Below are 13,863 nucleotides of genomic sequence, written 5' to 3' on the forward strand. Positions count from 1 at the left end.
CCCAGGGTGGAGGGGCTTTAATGGACTTCTAATGGTCGGCTGGCTGAAAGGAGCATTAATTGAAAGAAATGGGCCAGATCCCCAGAAAGACATTTTTAAATAGCTGGAATCAGTTGGGAGAGTGAGCTGAGGGTGCCCTGCAGTAAGAGGCACATATTGATCTCCAAAGCCATTGGGCCTCTGATACGTCTCACACTCCCTCCTTCTCAAGACTCAGGATGACGAGCAAGAAACCCTCCGGCAGGAAGACGCTGCAGTTGTGGATATTAAAGTACCAGGTGTCAATTACTGAGAGTCACGAATATTTATAAGTTAATTAATGCAATGGCATGTATAAGCACATATAATCCACGTATACCGCAGATGTCGAGAGCTGAAGTACTAAAGGTGCTGTAGGCTCATTAACTTTTTTATTTGCCGAGCACAGTTTCTCTCGGCCTGCCTTATCTACCTCCATGCCGGTCAGTAATTCCCTCAGCTAACTTTAATGACTTCCAGTGACCTCAGAGAGTGGGCACCAACTTGTGGCATTCATTTGTAGGTTGCATGTGTAAATAAAGAGTGAAAAGAGAGAGCAATTACACATAAAGCAAGAGCACTTTGCCAGCTATGAAACTGCATATCAAAATTAAAGTTCAACATGTCTATCAGCTGTGTTGCATTCTGGTCTACTGAGGATATCACTCATGAGATGGAAGAAATATCAGACCTCTTCAGTGGACACTTCTCCACAGATTAATGCTGCTACAAGAGGTAAGCTTGTTTTTGAAATGATGTTGATGTTAAAGGGACAATTCAAGCCCAAATCAAAAATACATATTTCTCATCCAACCTGTAGCGCTATTTATCAATCAAGATTGATTTGCTGATTGAGTGTTAAAGACATCAGCTGTAGAGATGTCTGCCTTCTCTGCCATATAATAGAACTACATGGCACTTGGCCTGCGGTGTTAACCCCCCCCCCCCAAAAAAAAAACCACTCAACAGCAATGTGTCAGTGTTGGAGTTTTGATTTAGGGGTGGACTATCCATTTAACAAGAAGAAAAGGTTGCTGCTTTTTTTCTGCTGTCATCATAGCTGTGCTGTACAAACATTTGTGTTATATCACATCATCCACATATGCACAGTTTTCCATGGGAATTTGAATAATTCAAGTGAGCCAGAAAGACGCTACATTGAGCTGTTTTCAAAGTGATTAACTGCTTTAGGCTGAGCTTTCATTTTAAATTTACTGCAACAGCAGCATCAATACCTAATTTAATATTTAAGTTCACACTGTAGGCAGTGTAATCCAAACATAGATCTAGCAACAATTTAGTAAAAAAACAATACAGCACCAACCCATCACTCAGCTCTAATCACAGCAGGACTAAGAGCTTACAGCTATGCTAGCAGCTCTGTTCAACTATAAGCTGTTTTTGCAAAGGGGTACTTTGAGCCAAATGCTAATGTTAGCTTGCTAACATGTACACAATACAAACATGCCCTGTGTTTAGCATGTTTCACTAAGTATAATGTTTACCATGGCAACTTAGTTAAGTGTGTTAGCATGCTAATTAGCACTGAACACAAAGCTGAAGCTGATGGGAATGTCTGTAGATTTTCAGGTATTTGATCAAAAAAGAAAGAATGGGATTAATTACGATGTCAACGTTATGATGAAAGTCTAGTATAAATTGTTTCAGTTCATCGTGGGCGGGGGGGGGGTCATCACATGGTGGTGCTAGTGGAAAAGTCAGGGGATAGGCTAGTTGTTCACAACACTGCTAATGTAACTAAAAAAAATAAATAAATAGATGGAGTTGTTGTAAAAACCAATAAAATTGCTGTCCCTTTCAGTTCGCTATGTGATTTTTGGTATTTCAGACCAATCTAGACATATGCATTTAAATATGACAGAAGTGTTGTGAAGTGTATAATTTAGTTGCCTTGCAGTCCACTGCTCATAACTTCCCATTTAGTTTGACACTCCATCAAAGATCTTTCAGTGTGAGACACAGCATCTACAGTTCAACGCCAAAATCCACCATACTACCCTCTGTGCTATTTTTTTGCTTGTAAGAATGCATCTTTATTCCTCTCAAATGATAACATTTACATCTGGTGATTTCTCAGACAAGTCAAATTTGAACAGATTAAATGGCCATTGCACAATTTCTGCTTCTGTAGATTTTATTCAAACAGTCTTGTAGTGGCTGCAGAGGTAACTGAAAATTGGGTCCCATAATTTGTCTGAAAGTCCTGATACTAAATTTCACGGGCTGAGTTGGCATAAACACCTAAACAATATGCAATATGCAAATCAATTACAATATTCGGTAGGCTGAGACTCTTCTATTGTGACTATTATTCACACACTTGTTGATACTGCATGGGCACTGAATTACAGGTCAAAATATGTCTAGATGTATAAGTAACAAGTCTAAACGTGGTTGAAAAGTAAACATTTTAGGCACCTAAATTACACACAATGTAACAGATGTTTCATAAGTATTGAAATGACTGTATCCAAATGTTTATTTAGCTAATCTTCAAACTAAATATAGTGATTTAAATACTAGGCCGCCTCGGCAGCCAGGGTGGCGGGCAGAGGTGCTGATGTTGGGAAGTAAGCAGGTGGCTAAATTTGGGATAATCCCTGGGCCATCAGTTTGGAAGGGGATTGAAGCCTGCTGCTTGCATATTTAGACAGCAGGGACCCCAGCTACAACCTCTGAAGAGTTCAGCTGGAATTTGTTAAGAAATCAGCAGCTCACCCTGTGGTTCCACCAGGAATGCTGCACAAGAGATACCTCCAGAGACTGTTTCCCGCTGGGGATAATAACTTTTCATGTGTCAGACACCTCTGTGACAGAATGGGGGTAACCTGCCTGCATGAGCTCGGTAGGTGGCGTATCACCCTCAGAGGAAGACAGTCACATCTTCATGCTGAAAATGCTGGTTCTGTGTCTCTTCAAGCCACTGATAGGTATTAAAGGTAGAACGAGGGAGTTATCTCCCTGTCTGAAGAGTGAAGACAATGTGACACGTAGAATGTTATAACTTTAAACGATGCAGAAGTGCCTTAAACCTAAATTCTTTCTAATGGCCAGCAGGGGGCAACTCCACTGATGCAAAAAATAAGTCTGATTGTATAGATGTCTAAGACAAAATGACCCTTCCTGTAGCTTAATTCATTACATCAGTAAAAAAAACACAATTCTAACGCGTTTATGGTCTCAATTACTAATTTTTAATCTTCTTCAATACAGCATGATTTTCATTTAGTTTATTATGGTCCCATATAGACTAAAATAAATGATAAAAAGGGTATGCTTTAGGGCGTGGCCACCTTGTGATTGACAAGTTGCGACCAAAGAGACCTGTCAATGGTGTCCTTAGGTTCTCAGCATACTTGCCAACCTTGAGACCTCAAAAATAAGGAGTATTTTGAAACCTAAGCAGAGGGTTTATGGTAAAGCTTCCTGCATTCTGGTGACTTTCAAAGAATGAAAATAAAATAAAAGGTACTCTGCATCAGCATTTTTATGTTAAAAACATTTAATTGGGTTTAGTTTTTCATTCAAGACCACGGTGCTCCAGCAGAGTATCCACAAATGGCTGCCCATATCACCCTGGGTCCTAGATGCCTAAGCAAGTGGAACGGGAGGCTCACGGTCTTTGTAAGACAGCAGGGAACCCTGCTGCAGTGGAGGAGGGCAAGCTGGGTCCCTCCCAAGCCCCGAAGCAGCCCTCAAACCCCAAAAGAGAGTCCCGGCAGCCTTACGCAAGGTCAGCACAGAGACAAAGTGTTCACTGACGGGTCGAAGAAGAAGGGAGAGGGAAGGTGCAAATGGGTTTTAGGGGTTTTTACATGCTGCGAAATGCTAGAAACAGGTTATGTTAACGAAAAGGGAAAAAAAGTGTGAAAACTTCTCATAAATTTGGAAGAAATACAGAAGAATAGTGAGAAAAACAAAGGGGTTGGCAAGTATGGATCCAAGTCAGATCCACCCTATTAGCTATGAAAAACAAGACTGCTGAGGCTAAAATGCCAAACTTGAGGTTCAAAATGGTTGTCTATACTCAACATGTGATGTCACAGTGACTACGTCCACCTCTTTTTATACACTTCGTGGGTAGAGCTGAGAACAGCATCGTAACGGCCTACATCAACAGACAGGGTAGCATTTTATCCATTTTGTTGAAGCCTGCAGAGAAGCTGTGATATCAGGCCTTGAAGAATCTCTACTTCCTCTGGGCAGTTCACATCTCAAGGCTGCAGAAAGCAGAGTGTGTCCAGGAGCACACTGTTGGAGGAGTAAGGACTGAACCCAAACATTTCCAGCCAAATCTGCACTCTGTTAGGGTGGGAGGAAGTGGATCTGTTTGCCTAAAGGCAGGACACCCACTATTGCAGCATAAAAAAGACAGATGCTCTCTGCTTTCCCTTCTGTTTTATCCCGCTCCTTATCGAGAGAGACATGAGAGGCTGATATGATATGCCGAGATGACTTGGCTGATAACATCGCCACCCACCTGGACAATTTCTCAGCATTAAGGAGTATTGTTGCAGGCAAATACTAGTATTACAATACCTCACCATCATTCTCCCACCACCACTAACAGAGCAGATACTTTTGAAGATTTATTTCCAAGAAGGGTGGGAACAATCTCCTTACATGAGGTGACTGGAAATATGGTCCTATATTTGAGAAACATTTGCTCTGACAATACCCCAGCCTTGAGACAAAAGCTTCTTATCATCTCGACCACATTTTCATTTGTCACCCCATTTACGTAAGTGTTGGCATTGTACATTTCTGCAAAGCACACACATATATATATATAACATTTCTACATTATTATGTGGCAGATATGTTGAAATTTGACATTTCTTTACAGTAGACTGGTGAGGCAAAACACTAGGTCTTAGTTAAAAAATCCTGTTTGAATGCAACAATCATGGCTGAAAATGACCCTGATGTCCTGCTAAAAAACAGCTAGTTTTATTTTTGGTCTTAGGATGCCTCCCGACAACAAAGTCAGCTCAAATACATGAAATCAAAACTGCGTCTCCGCAGTTTGCAGAAATGCACACAGCCAATATTTCCCCCAAGCAACTGGTTTGTCTGTTTAAAGTAACTTAATCAATGGGTGCCATTTAAAGTTAACTGGAGCATTAGGGAAGTTAAACCACAAGAGGTCAGCAAAAATACAGTTTTCAGGTGGCATTACTCAGAGTATGCTGCATTTTGTTCCAGCTACATGGAGCACAAAATCATTATGTGCTCAATGCTGTATTACATACAGTAGATGAGGAACTCTAAATTTTCATTAGGTCCCATATGTGAGAAAAAAAATGGTGGTTTTGGATAAACTCTTTTAGTAATTCTCAACCCTCAAATGAGCATTTGTATATCAACTGCTAACCTGTGCAACGTTGAATTCATGAAGAAAACTTGTTTTTGTTGTACTCTACGAAGAACAAAAAGTCAGAAATTGGTAAAATTCTTGATAAATTAAAGTCATAGGGGTTCGCGTTTAACAACTGCAAAACTATATCAAAACATCCATTTACAAATTTACTCATGTATTATAAACCGAGTCTCATCTATCCAGTGATATGCTCAGTACTACACATGCACTTCAGCTTAAACCACACTATTTAAAACCAAAAGTGAAACTTTTCTATGCTCTCTTACTGCTCCATTGGCAAAAACAATAATTTAACCTCACTAGAACATGGGAGCTGCTGTCAGTTCAGTTAGTTAGTCAGTCAGTTAGCTTGTTTGTGTTATTGTGTGACTTTGGTGTTTTACAGGGTTAGTCTGGATATCTCAGGTTTTAGATTCATCATTCACCATGGAGGCATGCGAGACAAAGCAAGTTTTCCCAACAAATTTAACATAACATAGGGTGATTACTTGATATCTAAAAGGTAATCTGGGGGAATGAAGTATTCTTAATCGTAATGAATGAATTTGAACCAATACTATTCCTCTCTTGGAGTAAAAGAACAGCTTGTCTCCCACAGGCAGTTTAATTAAGACTTATATAAATCATCAACTAATGATCATTTACTGATGACTGCACAATACCTATATGCCGACATTATTTTAGAGCCTTTTGTTTCGAACATGTGGCAAATGACATCAAATTCTATCTTGAATACAAATAATTGGTTAATAAATCATTTACATACAAGCTAAAGGCAAAGAAACGTAGAAAACCACACTAATTACAGTGTGTAACACTTAGGTTGACAGGAGGTATGATCCCCTGTGGGATAGACATGTTGAAATGCCTGCAGAGTAACAGTAAAAGGCCTCTGGCTATTTTCGCAGGTTATTGCAATTATAAATAATTTCCCATTTAAAAATCAGTTGTGCATTTCGTAGCAAAAATAAGATGAATATCTTAGAGGAGCTGATGTGAGACAGTGCTGAACTAATGTTTACACTGGCTAATGAAGGCCATGATGAGGATGACAACAATTACCATGTTTGCAACACTGTTTGTAAAACATATAAAACAATTGTAGATGTAAAAAAGATGTAAATATTCAAAATGAGATCACAATATTGGCTTCAGGGCCAGTATTTGATTTTTTATTTTTATTTTTTTTTTTTTACAGTGCAAGACTCAACCTCTGACACTAGATGGCCACATTAGCCCACTCTGCACTGCAGCAACAGCACCAGGCAATCTAGGGCAGATAATCTGAAAATGGCCCTGCAAATTGATGGTTTATATAACAATCAATGCATTTAGCACCTAAGAGGTTGGACTGCAAATTCAATTTGATTGGACACAATGGCTGATATTTCATTTGAAGCCAGTAATGAAGGAGCTGCCATAGGCAAATGACTTAGTTTGCTGATGACTCAACAGGATACCACCATCTTTTAAATGTTTGAGACTCTGAGGGGTGCCAGATGTCTATAGCTGGAACCCAAAATGCCCATGCATCCAAAAGCTTTGTTGATTTAGGGGACATCGGTATGTTTCTAACTCTACATTTGGGAGTGGAGAAGTAGAAGCAGCAACAAGACAGATGATTGTTTATTGTCGATGCCTAAAATGTGGCCATGAAGAGAAGGAAAGAGTTTTCATTTTGATTTTAGCTCCCCATCTGCAGCTGTGTTATTTCTCTCTGAGGCACAGATGAACTACCCAAATACCTGGTGTAACGTCTCCCCTGCTATGTGTTTTGATGAGGGATAAAACAAAAATACTACACTGCATCTATCACTCGCTGCTCTTGTGCTGCACAAACAAGGCAGGGATTAGGCTGGAATATAAATCAAAACTATTTTGATAGTTACTGTAAATCTGCTAAAATGACTCAGATGAGAGAAAGCAAAGACAAAGACAATAGATAGATAGAAAAATAGTATGCAAGGCTGTCAAAATTTCAAACTGACCCAGAGGGAGAACTATTTTGAGTTACAGCAAAGTCAAGTGGAACCAGACAGAGACAGACAGAGACGAGTGTAAACCCTAATCAAGACCAGCTGTATCCTATAGACTGGGCCAACTGGGATCATGGTGAGTCTGAACAGAGCCTGATCACTGCCGTGGTCATCATCATGTCTGATCATTTGCAGCAGAGGTCACTACTCTCTCACACACACACACTTCCTGTTTTAAATCAATCCAAGTGCTATTGCCGGGCCAGCCCTGGCTCTGTGCGGAGAGACATCCACATATCATTATGTTACATTCTGCAGCCGCAGCAGAGGAGGCAAAGGGACTGGATGCCGCCCTCACTCTGCCAGAAAGCCGTGGTCTCGTCGACCATCTTGGTTTTCCAAAAATACGAGTTGCCAGGGAGACGCGGAGCCGCAGGCAGAGCAGGGAGGGCTGAATGACACAGTTGGTTTCCAGTTCTGTGAGCTGATTACTGCTGGCTTTTTTCAACTGCCTGCCTACTCTTACAGCCGAATCTACTTCATTGATCCTTTAAAACTTTTCTTTCATGGCTGATGTAAATCAGCGTGTTGCAGACGCACGCTGAACCTACTGCAGATTCAACTGAATAAAGATACTCATAAAACACCTTTCTTATTTACAAGAAATAGTAATTGTGGTGATTAAATTATTTAGTTATGGAGTGTAATAAGCAAGATTTATCCACAATGCGGTAAATGTAACAGTGCAGTGGGACACAGAAGGAGCATAGTTATGCACGTCAAATGTAAGTGCAAGGCTACTGGAAATTGAGATTATGACTGGAACCATAACATTTTTTATAAAGAAATTTGGGGTATATCTCATTGTTGATAGCTGTATAGTCTCTATGATAATAAAAAAGTATGTTTGTGTATGTTAACATAAAAAATACAATGAATATGAGTCTTTTTAATACTTAATATATATATATATATATATATATATATATATATATATATATATATATATATATATTATATAATAATATAATACTTAATACTTATTATTTCACATACATTTGGTGTAATATCATATCTGTATTTCCATTTTTCAGGATTGATAGATTAAATGTTTTGACAGAATATCATTGTGTACTTGCTTTGAGTTGATTCACACCCTGGCTGGGTTGGATGGTTCACCACTCCTGTCACCAGTCATCAGTTTACTGATATATACTGTATATGAATGTGGTATCCTGTTTTAAACATATCTCACAAAAATCAAATCTATAAAATGTTTTTTTCACATGTTTTGTCTCAAATTGACTAACTGGAACAACAATGTTTGACTTTGGTCCAGTATTAAGTGAGAGTGCTGCAGCTGACAGTGCCAAAATATGCTGCAACCTCAGGGCATTGTCACATGGTCAATTTCTGTTCACTAAATTCAGAAAATATAAAATTTAATTTCAGCATACTTCTACAGTTAATCACTATGTTGTAAAATTACTTAAAATTAATTACTCGCTCATTTTATATATTTAAATTGCTTCTATCTCTTTTATCTTATATTCTATTCTATTTAAATTCACTATTTTATTCCTCCTTTATGTTAATTATTTTGCACAAAAACGCCAAGCCACATTCCTTGTATATATAAATGTGCTTGGCAATAAAACTAGATTCTGATTCTGATTCTGATAATCTTTTGAAGAATCACATTGGTATCAATTCTACTCCTCAGCTAGAGTGACAGATAATTCCATTGTGTAAATAAGATGATGATAAATTGGACAATATTACCTTAGGTCATTGACAGACTTAGATGTTTCTAAATTAGATATATTTCATACAAAACATCATTTTATTTCATCTGAATATTCAATGCGGACTTTCGGGCCCTGCGATAGTCTGGCGACCTGTCCAGGGTGTACCCCGCCTTCCGCCCGATGACAGCTAGGATAGGCTCCAGCCCCCCCGCGACCCTTACGAGGACAAGCGGTTACAGAAAATGAATGAATGAATGAATGTGGACTTTTGCAAATAATGCAGCATATAGAGGGATAAGCACAGGTACTGTGGCAATAGTACTATATTCCCTCCGTTCTAGCGCAAACTGAAATATCAGCAAATTTGAGGCTGCATATAAATGCATACAGATACTGTATACAGTACCTGAGTTCTGCTTGACACTGCACTGAGTGGATACAGTGAGTGAATCACCACCCTCTTATACTTATGTGGCGTACATGATTCATTTGCAGCATTTTGGGAGAAGTCAAGCTGAGAATATGCTAATTCCCTTCTATTTTATGGCTCTTTATAAAAACAAATATGCTGCGGAGGCCACTGCTGTACTGTTGCAGCATGCGTCATCGCCCATGAGGTCAGCATCCTTCAGTGTCTGAGTACAAAATTCACTGCATTTATCGTACTTGCAGCATGAAGTGAATTTAATTCTCTCTCCATACAGGATTCATGACGGAGGACTGTATCGGCAGCTGAAGCTATACAGTATAGATGTGAGAAAGTTCATTCAGAGTTCAGAGTTTATTAATTCTTAAAATGAAGATTTTATATCAGCTTGATCCTCTAATGGAAAATATTTTATACAGCACAAGACCTTCTGAGTGTTTTGTATTCCTCGGGACTTCTACATTGGCAGTAAAACATTAAACTCAAACGCTATTTTGTCAGAAAATCAAACTAAATCAAGATGAAACATAAAGCAGTGAAGCACTGTGAGGTAGTTTTATATAAAAAAAAAAGAAGAAGGCTTTTTTAAAATGTCAGAATTTCATCAACCATTGAAGAGCCATTTATCTTTCATATTTTGTGTGGCTTGAGCGTCAGACCAATCATGAAAAGTCTGCAGCAGGTGGGAGTACCTACAGCCTATCAATCACATGCACAAGTTCTTATTTCAAGCATTAAGCAAATATATTCACAAAAGTAACATTAAATCAAGTGAACCTTGGAACTGACATAAACCTGTCAGAAAGCAAGTTATTTTCTCCACAGTTTCGTCTTTTCAGTACAAAATACCCCCTTGTTTTGAAAGGTTGCAATAAAAGGTTTGTTCTTTCCTCCTTCACACAAAGTGACGCTTGTGGTCAGCTTGAATTCTCATCAGCTGAAATGTGCTAAAGGAAAAAAGTATCCAGCAAAGTTTACTTTTTATAGATATAAGAGATATTTTCCAGCAGCAACAGCAGTTCACTGTGGAGTATGACGGAGGAAAGCTAAAAGTAACAGCAAACACACTTTCAAAGAGCAAAACATTACCTCCAGTCCTGTGTTACGTGTCAGTTTTGGCGGCTCATCGTTGACTGGTATGACAGTCACCGAGATGGTGACAGGGAGGCTCTGGCGCTCAATCTCATAAGCCGAGGCAGAGAGTGTAAAACTGTCCTCTGTGCTCTCGGTGCTGTCATGCATGTAGTAGATGTGTCCAAGTTTCATCTGGAGGAGACAAAAAGGATCCAGTTGTCACTCAATTCTGAATCAGATGTGAACGGTAGGAGACAGGAGACATCATAAAATAGTGAGAGCCTGGGTGGGTCCAAAAGGTGGAATAAAATTTTACAGTATATGTCTCTTAACACTCATATACAAACAACACTGTGTTTAAGATTACCATCAGGTTAACCTGGTCAAGCTCCAGTGTGAGCTGACATTATTTCAATCACAATTTCTTGTTTTTTATGTTAATTCAAATATTTTGGTGCTCAGTGTGATCTTCTCAGATGGCTGTCCTCCCCCTGATACTTGGAACGGCAATAATTTTACTCATAATAGTCAGTTTGCTAATTATTTGGGGTACTACTCAGCCTGCGAAAGCATAATGTATAATGTCTTCTGTGGCTCTGGGGGATCCAATTATCTCAGCTTTGGCTTGGAAAGAACAAATTTATTGCAGAGAGCAAGTTTGAAACATGTGGGTGTTTAGTAGACAGGGTTTATGTAACAAAAAGATGCCATCTGATGTATTGTGGGAAAGCTAGGATCTATGGTTTGGACCTTGACCCCTACTAATGACTAAAAGTCAGAAGATCTTGGCCTCTGCTGCATTCATTTTCCACAGTGTTTTATAAATCTGTCTCTTGTGAGTCCAGCAACTTTATGGAAAGCAGTGTCTCATTAGAGTACCCATTTCTATCCTGTTTCACCTCTCTTTGTACATGTGAGCGGGTTGATGGGTGCTAAGGGTGTTGCAGCACCCCCCATTGACAAGGGGTGGAAAAACACAGTCTGTACATAGTTGGTTATTTTACCATTAATGCATTAAAGGCGGCATGTTAATAGCCCCCTAGCCAGCTGTCATAGGTCGGCAGTTAGGAGCACATTTCTCTGCACTGGTCAGCAGCTATTCTCGTTCTCTGCTTCTCTCTAATCACACGGAGAGCTCTGTCCCTGTCTCTCCTGCGCTGCTTGCCTCTGTGTCTCTGGCTGTGTGTGTGTTTGTCTCTGTGTGTCAGAGATTATCATATGATATGTATTTCATATCTAATATGTCCTTTATATTGTTCATAATTGAGTATTAAGTGTGTTTCCCTGCCAGATTTGATGCGGCTTGCAAAAGACATTGGCCAGACGCCATAACTATAGCTGCAGATTGTGAGCCTGCCACAGAGCGTCCAGTTTGAACAGTCTAACTGCTCAACAAGATCGCTGAAAGCAAGTGCCTGCACTCCGTAGAAAATCAGCATTTGTGGTGAACCCAGCATAATAATGGGCTTTTTTAAACATTTGTCTTAAACTTTGAACCGCATATCATTGGGTGTCTGCTTGAATAGACACAAATAAAGATGTTAAAGTTGTACACATTTCATTAATTCCTCCACATGACAACATCATCTAGTCAGGTCAAAGTGCAATGGTCTGGTACCGAGAATTTTAAGTCAAAATTTGTGGTTGCAGGAGCTAATCGATGGTACAGACAGGGTAAACAGCCTGAGAACTGAAGTGACTTCAAGTTTGGGGGCATCACTATCAAAATTGATTTTTTTGGCAGAGAATGAATGATATTGATGTTTTTAGGCATAAAAACATTTTGTTGCCACAGCAGTACATTGCTTAGCTACACTGTGGATAAGTACCTCATTCAACCCCACTTCAAAAGATTCAAGCCATCTCTTTAAGCATATACGTATGTTCTTAGGAGCTGAGAAAAATGTTTCCTAACAGACCTGTATTCCTTCACAGTATAACTTTTGTTGTCCTAAACAGATAATATCTGTTTTCAAAGTCTTAAGATAAAGGCTATAATCAGGTCTTAAAGTCTGGCAGCAGCACGTGAACAAGGAGAGTCTCCCTTGTGGGATGAAACCTTGAGGGAAACCAGATGCACAAAGAAAGCAGTCATCCAGTGTAAAGTGAAAAAAACAGCACCTGCAGCTGAGCCAAGCCAACTCTGTTGACTTTCTGCATACAGAAGAGAATCTCGGCACCCAGCATGCTGAGTTCTCCTTTCTCTGTCCTATCTGGATGAAATAACCTGCATATTACCCAACATTTCCCTCTGATACTTGGAAGGAAATCATGTTAAATCTGGCAATGCATTTATTGTGCCTTCAAAGCATCAAATTGATTTACAACTGGCATACAAATTAATGCCCCCCCCGACCAAGTTTTATGAACTGTCTGAACCACCACCACCAGCCCCTCTTTAACTGGGGGACACTGAACGATCAGAAGCTGCAAAAGAACATTTACAACAGTATTATGTAACAGCAATACATGAACTTTTGCCTGTTTTATTTATTTCTCTTTTCTCTTTTTTTTCAAAGTAAACTAAGTTTTATAACCAACATGGGTCAGTGAATAATCAGTTTGGACTGTAAGCCTCTCTCTTCAGTGCGAGACTGAGTTTCCCTGAGTAAAAACGAAAGATAAATCTTAAATGAAACTACAACTGAGTTTCTTTAGGTGGAGGAAATTAACACAGAGTTAAAAACATCAGGTCCTAAGCTTTATTTTGATGTAAAGTTTGGAGGGATTTGAAAGAAATCCATCTGCCAGACACAAGACTTTCTCTGCCGAACTATTAGCCTAATGCCTCCTCTTCCAACGTGAGACAGTGATAGGCGGCTACACTGCCAGTGTTCAGCCTCCTGCCTGTGAGTAGAGAGACAAGGTCCACAATATCTATCAAAAACTTAAATAATGTGTAATAAATGAAACAGATTTTGACAGGGTTTTTTTTAAGTGAGGGAATTTACACATCCAGCTAAAATGACAGGTCCGGAGCTTTATTTTGATGTATATATTGTGACGGTTGGACTGAAATGAAGCCACAGTCAGTCAGTGAATCCGGTGGGGAGGGGCAGAGGAAGACGACCGGAGCTGCAGGGCCTCGGGTGGAGCATGCTGCGCCACTGAAGTGCATGACATCAAAATTCACTTCCTTTTTTAAATTTCCGATTGACGAGCATATTCGAATATAAGAAATATCCGTGTCTATTTGATTATCTGTGCGTTTCCGGATTC

At 39.4% G+C, this 13,863-nt stretch overlaps 1 protein-coding gene across 1 annotated transcript in view; it reads right to left on the bottom strand.

Moving 5' to 3' along the window:
• Positions 1–13,863, bottom strand: part of cspg4 (chondroitin sulfate proteoglycan 4) — a 96,461-nt gene that overhangs the window by 11,633 nt on the left and 70,965 nt on the right. The window contains exon 6 of the mRNA XM_088080293.1: positions 10,660–10,836. Within this exon, the coding sequence (XP_087936419.1) occupies positions 10,660–10,836 (177 nt within the window). The remainder of the gene's footprint in view (positions 1–10,659; positions 10,837–13,863) is intronic.

This window comes from Plectropomus leopardus, chromosome 7 (genome assembly GCF_026936395.1).
Source record: "Plectropomus leopardus strain MGB_pleo_1.0 chromosome 7, ASM2693639v1, whole genome shotgun sequence".
NCBI classification, from domain to species: domain Eukaryota; kingdom Metazoa; phylum Chordata; class Actinopteri; order Perciformes; family Serranidae; genus Plectropomus; species Plectropomus leopardus.